The 18117-nt window shown below is 57.2% G+C and overlaps 1 protein-coding gene across 9 annotated transcripts in view; it reads right to left on the bottom strand.

Moving 5' to 3' along the window:
• The window catches only part of ANKS1A (ankyrin repeat and sterile alpha motif domain containing 1A), a 112210-nt gene that overhangs the window by 6744 nt on the left and 87349 nt on the right, over positions 1-18117 (bottom strand). For 8 of the 9 annotated variants that reach the window (XM_075443104.1, XM_075443105.1, XM_075443106.1 and 5 more), the window contains 9 exons: positions 7019-7117; positions 6464-6616; positions 6205-6312; positions 3308-3472; positions 2818-2943; positions 2539-2610; positions 2036-2122; positions 1561-1698; positions 739-909 (listed from right to left, as the gene is read on the bottom strand). In XM_075443104.1, coding sequence (XP_075299219.1) covers positions 739-909; positions 1561-1698; positions 2036-2122; positions 2539-2610; positions 2818-2943; positions 3308-3472; positions 6205-6312; positions 6464-6616; positions 7019-7117 — 1119 coding nt within the window. Of the gene's footprint in view, positions 1-181; positions 281-738; positions 910-1560; positions 1699-2035; positions 2123-2538; positions 2611-2817; positions 2944-3307; positions 3473-6204; positions 6313-6463; positions 6617-7018; positions 7118-18117 lie in introns of all 9 variants that reach the window. The other variant, XM_075443113.1, reaches the window with a different exon arrangement.

The following is an 18117-nucleotide window of genomic DNA, read 5'->3' as shown; positions in this document are numbered from 1 at the left end:
TTGCTCCTGGGGTACATCTGAGCCCCTGGCATGGCCCTGGAACAAGCGGGAAGGGAGGACAGCAGCGAGGACACAGGACCACAGCAGGAGACACGGGAAGCGGGGAGGCAGGCGGGCCGGCGGCAGCGGGGGCAGCCCGGGTGGGATCGCAATGGAAGATGGCAGGAAGAAGCGTAAAGACCTTGGCTCCGGGACTAAGAGACTGCAGCGGCAGGTAGGAGGGGCGGTGTGTTGTACAGGTGTGACAGTAACAACAGCGAGAGTCGGGAGGGAGCGGCACCTGAGCGGGGGGAGCAAGCAGAACACAGACAAAAGGAGACATTAAAGGAAGGCAACGGCTTAGGCAGCAGTCCCTGCTCCTCAGCAGCTCCAGTCTCGGCTGGGTTTGGCTACAGCGGCAGTCCGGCGCTGCAGACCGCCGGCTACCTACTGATCACACTGCGGCTCGGCAGGGTTTGCACACAGAAGCTGTGCTGGACCCAGCAGGGCACGTCACCCCCATCCCACCGGGGCTATTTCCACCTCTGCCTGCCCTCCTCCTGCCAGGGGAAGCCCTAACACCGCAGCAGGACCACTAGCAGAGCCCAGACACCGCAGTACCGGCAGCGCCCGGAGCTACGGGCACTGTGTCTGCCATCTGGGCTCCCCCCACCACAAAGGGGGAGGTTTCAGCGTGTGGTGCCCAAGAAAGATCTCAGCTCAGACCACGTAGATCGCACCCGGCCTGCACATACGTACTGCGGATTTCCTCACGCCGGCTCGTGGTTTAGGCACCGGTTTGGAAGATTTTGTTTCAATCATTTCTCCTGCCGCAGCACCCAGAGGCTTCGCTCTCTGGGCTTGGAGGGCCAGCTGGTAGGCGACCTCGAACGCCTGCCCCAACGTGAGGATGATCTCGTACGTCAGGTTCTTCGGAGAGACCAGAGAAAACACAAAGCCGTTAGGTGCAGACGAGCTACCTCGCCCTGCGCGGAGTCCATCTGCTCGGCAGCTCGCTCTGGAGAGCCAGACCTCGGCAGAGCCCATCGCCCTTCGCGTCCTGCCGTACCCCTGGCAAAGCCGCTGAGCTCCCGCCCCGCCGGAGCCGGCACCGAGCCACCTCCGCGCCCGCACAGCCCTGGCTGGTGGGACCAGCGGCGAGCCCGCTACAGCCCTGCAAGCATCGCAGTTTAGCAGCGTTTTGCATTGTAAAGAGAAAAAGCCCAAGTGTCTTATACAGCTGATTCTGCCCAAGAATAAAAAAGCAAGTTAGGCTTCCACACTCTCGGCGAATTAAAAAGCTGTTAAATCAGCCTATTACGCTCAACATAATTGAGAGCGTATTAGGGTTTTGTTCACGGCATATTCCTCAGGAGGGAAAAACTCCTGCCCTGCTTTATTCAGCACTGGAGACTACAGTAATGGAGCCAGACAAATACTCTCCTTGTCGACAGAGCTCCGAAGTAAAAGCATTTTGAGCTCGAACGGACCAGATCGTGGTCTGTGACTCGCCAATAAAGCTGAGTGATGAAACAAGTGGACTGCAGCGCGCCAGGAGACGAGATGCGATAACCCACTCACCACATCCACGGTGCTGAAGACGTGGCAGTAGTGGTGGCTGGTCTGCAGGTCCTTGGTGATGTAGGCGAACGTGCAGAGATCCTCGGGGTCCTGAGCAGCGCAGGAGATGTTCCGGATCTCATGCTCAGCGATGACATTCTGCCAGGGTCAATGACAAGCACCCATCACCCTTCTGGGGATGGCAAATACACCCAGCTAACAGTGGTCGCGGCAAGCTCTCCCAGCCAGACCAGTCCTAGCTCCCTCCCATGGTGGGAATAAATGGCAGCACGGTCCACAAGCAGCGAGCTTGCCAAGCCTTCGGCGTTCAGGTGACCATCACCACCTTGGTGCTCTCCTTTAGTCCTGAGAAGCTGGGCTCCTCAGGACCAGCCGTAGCTTCTGCAGCCACCTGATATGACCTCCAGTCCCCCAGGCAGGTGGGACTGCCAGTCTTGTCCCTCTGGACATCAGCTTCAGGGCATCTGAAGCTCACCTTGTTAGAGGCATCGATGAACTTCACCCCCTTGTACGTGATGGACAGTATTATGGTCGGGATCTTCTTCATATGCTCTGTGGATTTCTTCAGAAACAAGAACATTCAAGCAACCAGTTATGAATGAATGCTGCCTTCCCCACCACTGCCCCAGCCCACCCGGGGACCCCCAGCCCACCTCCCCACAAAGGCAGTCCTGGGGCGCCTTGGAGCAGGAAAGCCTTCTCTTGGTGGAAGCAAAGGGGAAGGGACGGGGACCTGAAGTGAACCCAGCAGCCCTTTCCCCAGTGCAGATGCCCGTCCTCCCACTGCACAGACCTTCAGACTGCGGGAAGGAGTGCTGGGGAGGGACAGTTCACCAGCGACAGCGGCACTGCTGCTCTGCGCAGGGGCAGCTTGCCGGGACTGGGGAGCCGCAGCTTCACCGAGATCCCCCCATGCTCCTCCCCACATCACCCAGCACAGGCTGTGAGCGGATGCCCTCGGCCCCGTGGCCTCCGTACCCTCATCTTGGCACAGGCGTCCTGCGTAGACTCTGTCCCTCGGAGGTCTTTGATCAACATGGAGCCCAAGTACTGTTGGAAGAGGGAGAGAAGTTAAAGGCTTCAGGCAGGAAACCCTGCCAACCCCAGGGCGATGCCACGGCCCCGAGCGGCCAGCAGCTGCGGCTGGGGAGGGACAGGTCACCCAGGGAGGGGGAGGAAGGATGACAACTCCACACGCAACAGTCTGACCCCAGAGCCTCCTCATCCTCATCATCCCACAAGCTGAAAGCCACTTACGTTGGCCTCGTACCCGCAGGACTCGAAGATGAGCTTCTCTGGCTGGTGCTGCCAGTTTTGGACTGGGGCGTATGGGGCAGCCAGGCTGGGGGGGCGCAGGGTCAGCTTCGACTCCCGACGGTCCTCCTGGAAGGGAAGAAACGTGGATGTGAAGCCACAACAGGGCCAGCCCGGATTGAAACACGGATCCCAGGAGGGCTCTGTGGGTCGATGCAATTGGGGTTCACCATGGCCAAATCCCGCAGGGGCTGGGAGGAGGCAGCAGGCTGCGGGTGAAGGTGCCAGCACTCACGTAAGAGCGAGTTGCCCATTTTCAAAGTGAGACTGAGGCATAAATGAGCTGCTGGCTCTAATGCTTGAGGGGAGCTGCGCCTGACCAGCTCCCTGGCTCTCCATGCATCGCCCTAACTCCTCGCTGGCTCCAGAGAGGGGGGAACCTGCCCTGAACTGAGCAGAGGGGCCCCCAGGACCCACAAAAGCACCCACTGACCTGTGCCTTGTAGCGCTCAGCTCTGGAGTAGGGAGCAACCTCGGTGCCGCGGTCGTGTTGCCTCTTCCCGGTGTCCCCAGAGGGCAGCAGGAGATCGGCAGATCTGCCCGTGCAGGAGTCGTTCTGGCTCAGAGGCGACGACGTCTGGGACATCAAGTCCTGGCACTGAAACGAGCAGACACCAGGAACCATCCCGGTCAGCCTGGGCCACGGCTGTGCCCACCCCTCGCCCCCCTTTAGAGTCTGACACAAAGGGTGCAAGGAGCAGAGTTAACGGGGCAGCTCCTGCTCCACAGGCTCCTGCCTCAGTGCCACCCGTGACAGCATTTATTTCCCACGTGACGACACCCGGTTTGCTCCAGGACGGTTTCCAGCAGCCCTTTCTGCTGAGCACGCCTCCACCTCCCGTGAGCCGATCCCGGGAGGGCAGGAGACACGCCGAGCTGCGGGCAGGGTGTTTATAGGGGAACAGGCTCTGCTAAAGCCCTCCGCGAAGCCCTCCAAGCCGCTGACGATCAGCCACCCCAGAGAGAAGCCCCGGGAGCCCAGCGAGAGATGAGCCCAGATGCCTGACAGCCTGGCTCTTTCTGCAGGTAAGATTCGCTGCCCGTACGTGCCAACCAGCCCGGCAGACAACGCGGGCAGCTCGCAGCTGCAACGCGCATTAGTCCTATTCAACGGACTCGCTTAATTTGCCATTGACGTCCTTCCGCTCCCCGCGCCGGAGCCAGGCGCTGGATGGCACCAGCTGCAGCACCAGGAAACGCTGCAAATGGCCCATTCTCTTCCACAGCCTCCCCGTCCAGCATATCAATCAGCCCATGCCGCACCAAAGGGCTCCTCTCCCCACTCCAGTCTCCTCGCTCTCAAGAGGGTGTCGCAGGGAAGCCCAGATCCTCGGCTGGCTGCTGCCTGTCCGAGCTTTCGTTGTTCGAAAAGGGGGTGGGTGGTTGAGCAGCGGGGCGAAGGTGTGGGGTTCGTACGGACACGGGACCCTCCCGGCTCCCGAGCACACGCTCCGGGTGCAGTACCAGTGTGAATCCTCTCTTCTTGCACCCACACCCCAGTTCCTAAAAAATCCAGTGTGAGCAAGCAGGGCACAGCAGCCCAGCTTGCTTCAGCTAAGGCTGTTTTGGTTGAAAAGCCTCGGGAATCCAAGGCAGAAGGGAAGAGCTCTGCAGCAGAGCAAGGACCAGATGTTTGGGCCGGGAAACTCCAATCACTCCCAATTCCTGCTCCAGGAAGCTGATCTGCAAACACTGTGAGGAAGCAGCATGACACGCTCGCCCTCCGTGGCACGCTGCCCCGCTCCCCAGCCCACAGGTTAGCTGCGAGCACAACGGGTTTTGCCAAACTCAGCTCTCAACTGTCGGCTTTCAGGAAGAACAGCAAACGAGACGGCTCCCTCCCAGCCAACCCCGATAACGAAGGGCCTGACATCCAAAGGCTCCCACTCCCGCTGCAAAAAATCAACATCCACAAATCACATCGAGTGCTATTTGGCAGCGAGAGCAAGAGCTCTAGAGCAGCCCAGCCGGTCCAGGGAGACAGATCTCCGACTCCCAAACGGCGCAATCAAAGCACAGGTCCCAGCTGCATCCCGTCTCGCCCGCCGAGCCGTGCCACCCTCCTGCTCGGGAAGGCTGCCTGACACCCGGCCGAGAAACAAGGGGAAGAAAGGCAGCTCGGTATTCCCCTTCGGAGCAGGGTGCAGAGCGGGGAGTAGCACCCTGCTACCCGTTCGGTGCAGGCACCTGAGCCGAAGGAGCTGCCTGACCTTTCCCATGGGGCAGGCATCCAGAACTTGACCCGCAAGGGCTGAATATTATCTTCCCCCGCTCGCTCCGATAGCAGGGTCATGCCTGTGCCAGTATTTGCTGCTTGGGTCGCTGGAGTTGATAAGGTGAAAAGCTGAACTGACACAACTGGCCATGATAAGATTTCTCCCAGCACCGATGTGTTCGCACACTTCAGCTTGGTTTTGCACAGGGAAGATGGAGCTTGGCCCGCAAAGAAGCAAGCTAAGAGCGGGTAAAGCCGTCCACCGCTTCATCCGGAGCGCATCTGTCCCAACAAACAGTGACGTTTGCTGTTGTGGGGCCCAGCCACAGCAGAGTTTGTACAGCACAATGTCAAATCTGCAATTTGTTTTTACTCTGCCCAAGTGCTCCAGGTGCTCCGGCCAAGTCAGAGCCGGCCTGGCTGTTACATTTCCCCAGTTGTGCTTGACCACGCTCGGAGTGGGAGTACTGGGCTCTGCACCACCTCCAGCAGCAGCCAAGGTGCATCCGTGGGAACCGTTCAACACAACCCCCCTCCTCCGCACAGCCAGATGTGCGGTTGCCTCAACGCTTCAAGAACGTTCTTCCCAAACCACCAAGTATCTGAGAACCAGGAGTAACCCAAGCTTCCAGCTCAAATCAATTTGTTTCAATAAGAAACAAGCCATTTAGGTTTACCCTTTCCTTCTTTTAAAAAGCGATGCAATTTTCAAAGATCACTCTCTACACTTATTACTCTCAGTACTTACTTTCAAAGGAGTTTTAACTGAAATATTGACATTGTAGGGTTTTTTTCCCCTTTTTATTGATTTTGCTAGGTAGAATTTCTTGTGCATGAAAGCAGCAGAGTAAGGCTGAACGTGCCTCCCTCTCTGAGCCCAGATACCCACCCAGGACCTGAGCTCTCAGTAAATCTCCTCTGCAGATCTCCCAGCCCCCCCCAGATGACAGCTGCCAATCAGAAAGGGGCCGATCATTCCTGACAGACCCGGGTTTAGTTCTTTGAAAGAAAGGGAGGAAAGTGAAGGAGAGCCAGGGCAGAAGAAAGCACCCCGGCCGCTGCCGAGCACGCTCCGTGCAGACATCTCGGCCAGGCAGGGAAACACAGTGACTCACTCTCAGCTGCGAGAACCGCGGCGGCTTTGCCGGTGGCTCCTCGTATGGTCTGTCTGCCAGGGAGGCGATGATCCTCTTCCGATGGCCGAGCAGATTCACTTTCAGCACCTGCAGGGAGAGATCAGGGTCGCTGCAGGCTTTCCTGCCCTCGGCAGGTGAGCAGCGCTAATCCCATCGAACACGACTCCCCCCAGGTCACAGCCCCGGTGGGAACATGGGCAGGACCTCACTGCCGTGGCAAACGAAAGGCAATACTCACATTTACGATTTCAAGCTCCCAGAGATTCTTCACAGTGTCAATAGAGCTGTAGCCACTCGAGAGGAAGGACTGAACGTAATCCTGCAGCCCCAAAGAGTCGAGCCACGCGGGAACCGAAGGCTGGCTGTTCCCATCACAGCCTAGGGGTTTCAACTGTAAAAGCACAAGAGCAGCGTTAAAAGCCCCAGGGGGCTGGGATCCCAAGGCATACAGCATAGCTAAAATCAGTTTAAAGGCCATCACCATCTCCACCAGCAGCTTTAAAGTAAAAAAAATCACTGTATAAACAGGGAACGCACAAGGGATCAAGGCTGGCAGGAGGGACAGCCACCCTCTCCCCAGCACAAAGCCATCCCACCCACACAACTTGGTCGACCAACAGACTCGTCCTCTTCCCTGCTGTTCCCAAACCCCTTCCCACAGCCCCTGCGATCCCCCCGTGGGTCACAGGGACGCGGCTGGAGTCACAGGGACTGGCTTCTTGCTTCCTCTGCTTTCACAGCCATGCTGGGCAATGCCCTGTTCCTGCTTCCCATGAGGGACATCGGTGCTGACCTTTGGGAGGGAGCGAGCAGCCTGGAGGAGCTTCCGACGGTGCTGCGGGTCACTGATCCCGATGTCCCGAAGGTCCTGGTCTTCCATGACATTGCAGCCCTGTGGGGACAGGGAGGAGGGACATGGGAGCAGAAGGCAACAGAAGCCACATCAGCTGCGGGAGCAGAGACCATGCAAGGTTACAGCACCCTCCTGACCTCACCTCCCAGCACGTCCCCGCGACAGGAGGAGGAGGAAGGCTCCCAAGGATGGCAGCTCTGCCCCACACACCGACCTCGGGCACCGAGAGGGCTGACACGAGACGGGCTGCAGCATGCACTGCATCGCTGGGGCAGAGCGCTGCCATCCCCTCCCTCCCGCGGCCGGCTCCGCGGCGTCCTCTGCCAGGCGTCACAGCAACCTCCCTGCCTGACGCGCAGACGCTTTGATCACCGCGTAACGACGCCCAGGTGAACCCCAGCCCCTCCACACATGGTGCCTGAGAAGGGGCAGCTGGCTCCGCTCAGCGTCCCTCCGCAGACACAGAGAAATCTGAATTTCTTTCCGCAAGAGCAGGCGACCTGGTGAAGGTCAGATTTATCCTCCATCCCCTGGGGCAGCGAAGCAGCCCACCCCTCTCCAGCAGACGCTCTGCTTGACGTGCACCCATAAAAAAAGCCCATTTTCTGCCCTCTTTCCCCGTGCAGAACACACCGACTTCACCCCCCGCTGAAGAGCCTCCATCACAACCTGCTTCCCTGCCCCTCGTACCTGGGGAGAGCTCAGCAGGAAGCCCGGGCACATCTCCCCGTGGCTGGGAGAGCCACGCTGCTGTTTGACCGAGGGCTTCGGCTCGAGCCCGGACCCCCCTCCCCGGACCTGCCTCCCTCTGCTCTCAGGAGAGTCACAGCTGAAGGTCTGAGCTGACAGCGCTTCGCTGTTCCACATTTTGGTTTTATAAGAGAAACCTAATTAAAATTGGCTGTCGGGCACTACGCTGCTGCAAGGGCAGGCAGGCTGCGAGCACAGCAGGCTCAACGGCCACGGCTTCAGGAGGGAAGGCCAGGGGAAGATGGCCAAGTATCCTCTTGAAAGGACAGCAAACGTTTTATATTCCTTCCCACTCGGCACTTTCTTAGCGTTTTGCTAAGTACTACCTGCTCTAAACGGAGCAGCCCAACGTGAAAGCAGGGAGCTGCTCTCTGAGTGGCCGAACCACCGAGCGGGACCCCCGGGGGCAAGGGCTGCCCCTTCCGCTCTCCAACGCTCCTGGACAAGCCCACGGGCCCGGCTGCAGCCCGGGCAGCCCGCGGGGAGAGCTGGCCTTTGGCGGCGGCAGTATGAGAGTCACCGGGGGCACGTCGCGGAGCCAGGTGCCAGTCCTGCAGCCAAAGGCCAACCGGCTCATTCCCAGCATCGCCAGAGTCCGCTTCGCTCCGGACTCGCCTGGTTTGTGCCTGGTCCAGGGCAGCACCGCGCCTGGGCAGCACCACTCACAGAATCCCAGCATGGTCGGGGTTGGCAGGGACCTCTGTGGGTCACCCAGCCCAACCCCCTGCCCAAGCAGGGTCACCCAGAGCAGGCTGCACAGCACCGCGGCCAGGCGGGGCTGGAATATCTCCAGAGAAGGAGACTCCACAGCCTCCCTGGGCAGCCTGGGCCAGGGCTCCATCACCCTCAGAGGGAAGAAGTTCTTCCTCATCTTCAGCTGGAGCTTCCTCTGCTCCAGTTTGTGCCCATTGCCCCTTGTCCTGTCGCTGGGCACCACTGAAAAGAGTCTGGCCCCATCCTCCTGACCCCCACCCTGCAGATATTTAGAGGCATTTCTAAGGTCCCCTCGCAGCCTTCTCTTCTCCAGGCTCAACAAGCCCAGCTCCCTCAGCCTCTCCTCGTAGGAGAGATGCTCCAGGCCCCTCATCATCCTTGTAGCCCTCCGCTGGACTCTCTCCAGTAGCTCCTCATCTTTCTTGAACTGGGGAGCCCAGAACTGGACACAGCACTGCAGATGGGGCCTCACTGGGGCAGAGTAGAAGGGGAGGAGAACCTCCCTCGACCTGCTGGCCACACTCCTCTTGATGCACCCCAGGATCCCAATGGCCTTCTTGGCAGCCAGGGCACGCTGCTGGCTCATGGTCAACCCGCTCCCACCACCTCCACGGCCCGGCGTGATCACCGTGGGGCGGGATGCCAGGCGGCTCTTCCCCCAGCCACAGAGAGAAGTGTTCAGAGAAACCAAGAATGAACGCTCCAGAGAAGAGACGCCCAAAGCAGCGCCGCAGGGAGAGCTGCCCTCAGAGGCCGGGCTGCAGAGAAGCCATCACTCAGCGAGTGACAGCGGCAAATTAAAGCGGTGGGGAAGCAGGGTCTGGCCACCGCTCCGAGCATCAGCACCCAGAGCACCGAGGCGGGGGCTCCTCTCCCTCCACCCTCCCGTCTCAGGCAGGGATCCCGACACCCTCGGTCACTGGCCGGCCGTTGGGGACCGAGCCCGCAGCTCTGGAGCAGGCAGCCACAGTACAAAGGCGTTTGTCTATGAGTTGCTTAAAGAGCAGAAAGACCGTGCAGCTGATCGGGGTGGTTCGCTCCCCGTTTTCCGAAAGGTCAGTTTGTACCAGCAGGCTGTGGCACCGCGCCGACACCTGCGCCGCTGTCTCGCATTGCGCCCCGCATCCCGCAAGCAAGGCCACGGGACCCCCCCTGGGTCTCACCCGAGGGGTAACGCTGCGCACAGAGCTCCCTGCAGGGATGTAGCTAGAGAAGCTGGTCTGTGCACCCCTCAACTGCGCAAAATGAATAAATAAAAAAAGGCTTTTTCTTGGGTGAAGGGCCTGAAGGTGCCCATTTGGTGCAAGAGCAGCAGCAGGCTCCGCCGCACCGAGAGCAAACCCCTGCACGAGCGGAACGGAGAGGCTGCCGCTGTCAGAAGCAGCGATCACACCGGCTTGTGAGCAGCAGCATCCCACCAAAAACACGAAAGCATCCCTCCCCTTTCTTGCTCACAGATTTTAAGCCGAAGAGCCACATTTAATGTGCGTTCCCGTGACAGTGGCAGATCATGTGCTCAGCTCAGGGGAAGAGGGAAAGCACTAACGGCAGCTCAGCTCCTCTGACACGCAGCTTACCTGGCACGAGCGGTTTTGCGTGCTGCAGCTCTGCTGCGGGGGCTGCCAGCAGGCCCTTGGAGGCAGCACGTGCGAGGAATTCGTCTCTTAGAGGGAGATGGCTTTTAAAGGGCTTTTTTAAATGGACAGAAGAGGGCTGGGGCAAGCGATGGGCTTTCTCCCACCAGCCTGGAGAGCGAAGCATTACAGCGTGCCCGGGGGCGGCCGAGGGAAGCGCAGGAAGGGACTGACTCGCCTAAGTCATAAAATCATAGAACAGTTTGGGTTGGAAGGAACCTTTAAAGGTCATCTAGTCCAACCCCCCTGCAGTGAGCAGGGACATCTTCAACCAGATCAGGCTGCTCAGAGCCCCGTCCAGTCTGGCTGTGCATGTTTCCAGGGATGGCACATCGATCGCCTTCTCTGGGCAACCTGTGCCAGTGTTTCAGCACCTTCACCATAAAAAAATTCTTTTTTATATCTAGTCTAGATTTACTCTCCTTCAGTTTAAAACCATTACCCCTTGTCCTGTTGCAACAGGCCCTGCTAAAAAGCCTGTCCCCATTTTTCTTATAAGCCCCCTTTAAGTACTGCAAGGCCACAATAAAGTCTTCCCAGAGCATTCCCTGCAGCAGGTTATCGTCTCACCTCCAGGACCTAAAACCTGCAGCTCCGGACCCCTCAGCCCGCTCCGCTCCCCGGGCTGCCCATCCTGGTGCTCCGCCACTGAATTCCTCTGCAAGGAGCTGGGTGCCAGAGCCGCAGCAGGCGTGGGGGCTCCAGGAGGATGCTAGCAAGGGCACGGCTCACCACAAACCCATCCCGCCCCAGCCAGGACACCAAGGACGGTTTGCAGCCAAATGAGCTGTGCCAACGGGGCTGTGTAATTTTCCCATATAAAAATTAAACAAGCTTGCTGATCCTATTTACATTTTTACTCATGCCCATTTTTCAGCGTTGAGCCTTCCTGGCGCTAATCCACTTTTGCACAGCAGTGCCTGGCTGGCACGGCCACGCTCCCACGCCAGCAGCACGGGGCTGGCAGCTCACGCTCTCCCACGATGCCTGTTCTGCGCTGACACGGCCAGCGCCAGGCCTACAGCAAGGCAAGACGTGTTCTCCCTCTTTTGGTGTCTCAAAACTCAAGGAAAATTGCTGCCTATGTAGCAAGGATACGAGCTGGTTAAAGTCTACAGCTTTCTCCAATGCTTCTTATTTTTATGTGTCACATTGAATTCCCTCAGTGCCAGTCCGTATTCTCAAGGTACTTAACAAGGGTAGACAAAGCATAGCAGCTCCGAGTAAATCATGACAGCCTATTGTGCATGAGCCTCCGCTTAGAGAAACGTCCTCTAAACCCACCCCGATTTCATCTCCTATGGAAAAAAAAAAATAAATCTGCCGCTAAAATAGATAATTAAATGCAAACACACTGGGGATGTTTTAACCTTTGCCAGCTGAACAGATGAGCTGTTTAAACCAGACTTTAAACCCGTTTGCATTTAACACGCTGTTCAGACAAAAGCCGCCGGGCAGAGACGCTCTGCCTGGGCCACCGCTGCCGCCTGCCTCCGAGCCGCGCTCCTCCGGCGCAGCAATCGCCGCGGGTTTGGTTCGTGCCCTGCTCTCTGCTCAGGCTCCTGCGAAACCACCTCTCTGCACAACCAGCAACTGCTGACTTTGCACAAAAAGCCCCCTGAGCAAGGAGGGTTCCAGCCATGGACACCCAGCTGGGGGCTGCTGTGGCTTTCCTCCTCGCCTGTCTCTGCCGGCGTGTCCCGCTTGCTTCTCACCGCCATCCCCACCCGTCCTGACCGCTGCAGCACCAGCTCACATCAGGCACTGGGCTGTCGAAGGCTCTGCGGTCTGTTCCCGAGCCAGGAAACAGCCATTTCTTTGCTGTACCGAGCAGGGGATGACCGGAGACACGTCCACACCCAGCAGCTCTCGGAGGAGACGCGAATGAGGCATTCATCACCGCGATGAGACAAAGCCTCTTCGTTACAAAGGGCTGCTCAAAGGGAGACGGCCTTGACGCAGGGCTGCAAAATTTCAGAATCACTGCTGCGAGGGTTTGTCAGCGTTCTTTGGGGGAGGTAGTTTTTGATTTTTAAACACTATCCCAATGCAGGATTTTGTTTGGCGGGGTTTTTTTTTCTTTTGGTTTTTAAAGAGAAGTCCCCTTTGGTTCTGACAGCGGTCAGCACCCAGGGCAGAAGCTGCATCTCCCAGGTGCACAGTGGCCCAGCCAGCCTGGCCCCGCGCCCCTCTCCGGGTGCTTCAAGGACGGGCTCAGCGAACGCCCAAGGCAGGGGAGAGCAGAGCTCCCAAGGACTCACTCTGCTGCTAGTCTGGTCCTTTGCGATCCTCCGGCAGCAGCCTCAGAAATGCCAACTGGAATCAAAAAGACTTTCCAAAAACTTATTTCAGACTTTACTCGTTGCGACAAGCGCTTTTTACCTTGCGCTCTTCTCCCGGCTGCAGGGCTGAGCCGAGCGAGCGCAGCTCAGGGCTGCGCCCAGGCCAGAGCTCTCGCTTTCATCGTGCCGGGGGAGCGGGGGACATCCGAAAGCCCCGTTCATCCCCACACCTCACCCTTTTCTCCTCGCTTCCAGCAGGAACGAGCTCTCGGCATCTCCTGCACAGCAGCTGGCTGGTTCAGGGTTTGTTCCTAGAACACACTTCCTTGCGTTAATCCGGATTTTAGTATCGCACCACGCACCCACATTAACCAGTCTTGGAAGAAAAAGATCTTTGGTGGTTTTTTTTTCCCAGGAGAGCTGAGATGATCCCTAAAAAAAGGGATTCAGCAGAGGCTGAATTTTTTTTTGCAGTGGACACAGAAGCACAATTTCCCCCCCTAAGCCTCAGCTGCACACACGGGCGTTTGGTCGAGGGAGTGCTTCTCCAGTGGACGTGCACCTGCACTGGGGCAGAATGCATCACCCAGAGGAGTCCTCCGCTCCCACTGGCAATCCAAGGGCCCTGAATGATCAGCCGAGCTGCAGACATCTGAAATTGGGCAAGGTGAATCCCGCTCCCCGGGCCCGAAGTGGCAGAGAGCGGCTGCTGACAGCGTGGAGGAGCTTTCATCCCCCAGCCTGGCCTTCAGCTTCCTCGGAGCCGAACAGAGCTCCCACCGTGGAGAGGCACAAATACACAGGGCCATGACGGGCGCCTCTGAACCCTGTCTGCGCTGCCTCGGGGAGCCCCGACGGACGCTGCTGCAGCCGACCCGCCTGCCGAAAGACAAGCTTTCAGAGAAAGGGTCTGCTTTAGTCACGCTTCACATCTTGCACTGTAATTAAACAGCCCGCAAGGCTCCAGGTTTCTCATTAAAGGAAAGAAAAAAAAAGAAAAAGCACAGTCAGAGTCTACATTGCAGGAAGGTATCGTCCCCTCCTGCTAGTGAGGTGACCCCAAAGGTAAGCGTGCCAAAAGCAGAGCTGCTGAAATCTGCCAGCATTCCTCCTCCAGCCGGGCACTCGGCAGGCACTTAACTACCCAATTTTCGGATGCTGCTTCTTGCACAGAGCCTGGCTCCACTCCATTCTCTCTTTCCAGCTAAGGAAGGGCCCGAGGCAAAGAAAGTTCGGTATAGGACACGCAGTCCTATCCAGCCGGCAGTGCAGTTTAACGAACCCCGACCGTCTCGCTAAGCTCACGCTCACGCAAGTGCTGCCTTGGATACTGAACCCTGGTATTAAAGGCAGGCAACGGACTGCAGGGAGGACGGGGACCAGAACGCGTTTGCTATTAAAAGCAACAGATGCACAACCCAAACACAGCTTCTCCAGACTACAAAGGCTGCTGCAAACATCTATAGCAGAGTGCCTTCAGCTGGATGAGCCAAAGCATCCATTTTTTCTTGGATTAATGCATACAAAGCTCTTTTGCTTTTCCCCCTCAGTACATTCAAGACAATTTGCATCTTGTCAAGGATTTTGCTGCCACTGCTATTGCTTTACTTTTGGCAACCAAAAGCTTGGATGTGGGAGATGGAGACACACCCAGCTGCCCACAGACCCTGCCTAAACAGAGATGCTACGCAGCAAGCCCTGAAAACAGAGGTTGCACCTTCCTTAACCTCAACACCACTTCGATTTCTCCTTTTCAGGTAAAAAAAAAAAAGGATCCAGAATCTTCATTTTGGTCACCTTGGTACCAGCCAGCTGCAGCGTTCAGGAGCCCTGCAGAGAGTGGCTCAATTACATGCCCAGCCAGAGGACTTGGCAAAACCCGCGTGGCTCGGCCTGAGCTCCTGGGTGCTCCTGCTACCAGACTTTTAAACAACCACTGGGCTTCACGGTCCCGGGTGGCATCCCAAGGATGACGAAGGCAGCGAAATTCAGACGAGCTATAATGAAGGTATTCCTGAGAGCTGACAAAGCCACCGCAGCTGGCAACAAGGTTCCCGTCCCCAAATCTATCAGTAGTTAACGACGAAGTGCCTTCTTTCCCTGCCAGGGCTGGAGGCTGCGCATTTGGCCTCATCCAGCCCCTCGGAGCCGAGTGTCCAAACCCACCCCAGCAGGGTGCAGGGGGCTGCCAGCCGAGCCCTGCTCCCACCGCAGACGCCGGCCAGCCTCGAGCCCTTATGGCATGAGGGGCTGTACAGATCTGCACTTGGAGTAAAAAGCTCCGCTAATATATCTTGTTCAACGGGACAAGAGCAGCTAATGCCTCGTTAATGGACTAATTTATCAACTGATCCTAGAAATAAGCTTGCATTCTGTCTGTATATCTGCACGACTTGCAGCTAGGGGCTTTTAATCTGAGAGCCCCACTGATACCACAGAGCATCACTCCCTTTTACAGACAAAAAAAAAAAAGCTAAAACCTCCCAAAATACAGCTTTGATTATAGGCTAGATACCTACAGCTCCATCAGCCATCCCTGGCTGCTCGGCCCCTCCAAGCCCTGCACGAGGGGCTTCTTTATCTCAGAGCAGGCTGCCGACCCCAAAACCAGGACCTGCACACCCCAATTTCAGAGCCAGGGGACCAGGACTCAGTCACACAAGTGTGTATTTGTAATTGGCTTCGTGATCACAGCATCACAGCATGGCAGGGACCTCTGTGGGTCACCCGGCCCAACCCCCTGCCCAAGCAGGGTCACCCAGAGCAGGCTGCACAGCACCGCGGCCAGGCGGGGCTGGAATATCTCCAGAGAAGGAGACTCCACAGCCTCCCTGGGCAGCCTGGGCCAGGGCTCCGTCACCCTCAGAGGGAAGAAGTTATTCCTCATCTTCAGCTGGAGCTTCCTCTGCTTCAGTTTGTGCCCGTTGCCCCTTGTCCTGTCGCTGGGCACCACTGGAAAGAGTCTGGCCCCGTCCTCCGGACACCCACCCTAAAGATATTTAGAGGCATTTCCAAGGTCCCCCCTCAGCCTTCTCTTCTCCAGGCTGAACAAGCCCAGCTCCCTCAGCCTTTCCTCCTAGGAGAGATGCTCCAGTCCCCTCCTCATCGTCGTAGCCCTCCGCTGGACTCTCTCCAGTAGCTCCTCATCTTTCTTGAAGTGGGGAGCCCAGAACTGGACACAGTGCTGCAGATGGGGCCTCACCAGGGCAGAGCAGAGGGGAAGGAGAACCTCCCTCGACCTGCTGGCCACACTGCTCTTAGATGCACGGGAGTCTGCGCCTTCCCTGATGGTGTCTGCAGTTTGAAGGAGTTAGGCGGAAACTAGAGGAGAAGAAGTATTTGTCTAGCTAAGCGCACAACAACGAAGCCCCAGCTCTTCACAGAGCATTGATTATGGAAAGGGCTCGTATACAAAAACCTACAATAAATCCTAGATTAGCACACAGCCACTTCATTTTTGTTTAATTTTCTTCCCCATGCAGACTGGCAGCGTGACAATGGCAACGGAGGGAATCGGTCATGGTTGTCAAGTTCAGGCAATTTTATTGAGAGAAAAAAAAATTAACTGCTACTTTAATGGCTTTTTTAATGTTTATTGGGCCTGAAGCTACTAATGAATCAAATGTAAGCATCCTCTCAATTGCAAGTTCTGGTCCACCCACTTTGTTCCTCAAAATTCACTCTGAACTCGCTGCTCGCTGTGAAGTCCACTTTCATCATCTGGAGAGCTTCAGCGCAGCTCTGCCGCGCCTCCCTGCTCAGAGCCGTGGGGTGAGCGGCTGAAACGCCCTCTCAGACCCTGGATCATCGCATGTCTCCGCTCTCACCATTCCCTTCCAGAGAAAACCCCCAAACCCATACCATCGTGGACAAAGCACAGTCCTTGTGAACCACCCAAGGAGCATCTGAAACCCACTGGAGAGCTGTCCAAAAAATTTGTTTCATTGTATGAATCGAAACCCTTACGCAAGGGTCCAATTCTACTCCTACGGGGTGTTCATCCAGGGCATTAAAATCCATCTGGGGCCCAAGGAAGAAATGCATTGCCAGCAGCTGGCAGCAGTGATAAACAGTAGACAACACCACGCAGTGTGGCTGATGTGCTCCTTCCCCATGCCATAAAAATAAACAAAAGCCATCTCAGTAACAAATCTGCCAGTCGGCATGAACCAGGCCAAAGAGACCCCCAAATCTGATTAGCAGTCATTAAAGGGCAGGCTGCCAGCACGGCCAGGTATTACAGAATCACAGAATGTTTGGGGTTGGCAGGGCCCTCTGTGGGTCACCCAGCCCAGCCCCCGCCGAAGCAGGGTCACCCAGAGCAGGCTGCACAGCACCGCGGCCAGGCGGGGCTGGAATATCTCCAGAGAAGGAGACTCCACAGCCTCCCTGGGCAGCCTGGGCCAGGGCTCCATCACCCTCACAGGGAAGAAGTTCTTCCTCATCTTCAGCTGGAGCTTCCTCTGCTTCAGTTTGTGCCCGTTGCCCCTTGTCCTGTTGCTGGGCACCACTGGAAAGAGTCTGGCCCCGTCCTCCTGACCCCCACCCTGCAGATATTTAGAGGCATTTCTGAGGTCCCCCCTCAGCCTTCTCTTCTCCAGGCTGAACAAGCCCAGCTCCCTCAGCCTCTCCTCCTAGGAGAGATGCTCCAGTCCCCTTATCATCCTCGTAGCCCTCTGCTAGACTCTCTCCAGTAGCTCCTCATCTTTCCTGAACTGGGGAGCCCAGAACTGGACACAGCACTGCAGATGGGGCCTCACCAGGGCAGAGCAGGGGGGGAGGAGAACCTCCCTCGACCTGCTGGCCACACTCCTCTTGATGCACGCCAGGAGACCATTGGCCTTCTTGGCAACCAGGGCACACTGCTGGCTCATGGTCAACCTGTTGTTCCCCAGCACTCCCAGTCCCTCTCCGCAGAGCTGCTCTCCAGCAGGTCAGCCCCAAGCCTGTACTGATGCATGGGGTTGTTCCTCCCCAGGGGCAGGACCCTGCACTTGCCCTTGCTGAATTTAATCAGGTTCCTCTCTGCCCAGCTTTCCAGCCTTCACTTCCACCCGCAGCAGCCCAACACACACCGAGGTACAAGCTCAGTCACCAAACACCACTGCAGGGCAAGCCTTTGCAGCACGGGCTTTGGGAAGACCAAGCCCAGAACCAACCACTCCATAGCTCCTGCCTGGATGAACCGAGTTTGCTTCAGCTTGAAACCAAGCCTACCTGCCCAGGCACAGCCTACCCATGGCGGCTCACCTGGGTCTATACTACAGTATTCTTCAACAGCTGCAATCACGCCAAAATTTCTCTTTGTTTCACCAAGTGCATAAGCAGTAGAACCTTCTCCCTGGGATCTCCAATAGGTCACTGTTCTTCACAGATCATTACCGGGTGCAAAACACTACTGGAATCTGTCAGTTAAGTCCTCCCCGGATGACTGCTATAAAATGACAAGTTTTATATGAAAACAGAAATAAGCTCTGGGGCACACACATTCTCAGAGCATGCCAAAAGCCTGGTTGCTGCCCAGGGGACCAGCATCTGCGAGCCAGGCTGGGCAGTTGTGAAGTGGACCATGCAAAGCAGAGCTACAGCTCGCTGAGGACACCAGGAGATGCCCCGTGCTCCAGCAGGACGGGTATTGGGTAGAAAGGAAGACTGTGCA

The sequence above is a fragment of the Opisthocomus hoazin genome, chromosome 25, assembly GCF_030867145.1.
Source record: "Opisthocomus hoazin isolate bOpiHoa1 chromosome 25, bOpiHoa1.hap1, whole genome shotgun sequence".
In the NCBI taxonomy this organism is placed as follows: domain Eukaryota; kingdom Metazoa; phylum Chordata; class Aves; order Opisthocomiformes; family Opisthocomidae; genus Opisthocomus; species Opisthocomus hoazin.
The sequence above is the reverse complement of the archived record's forward strand: the minus strand, read 5'-3'. Positions and strand labels throughout refer to the sequence as shown.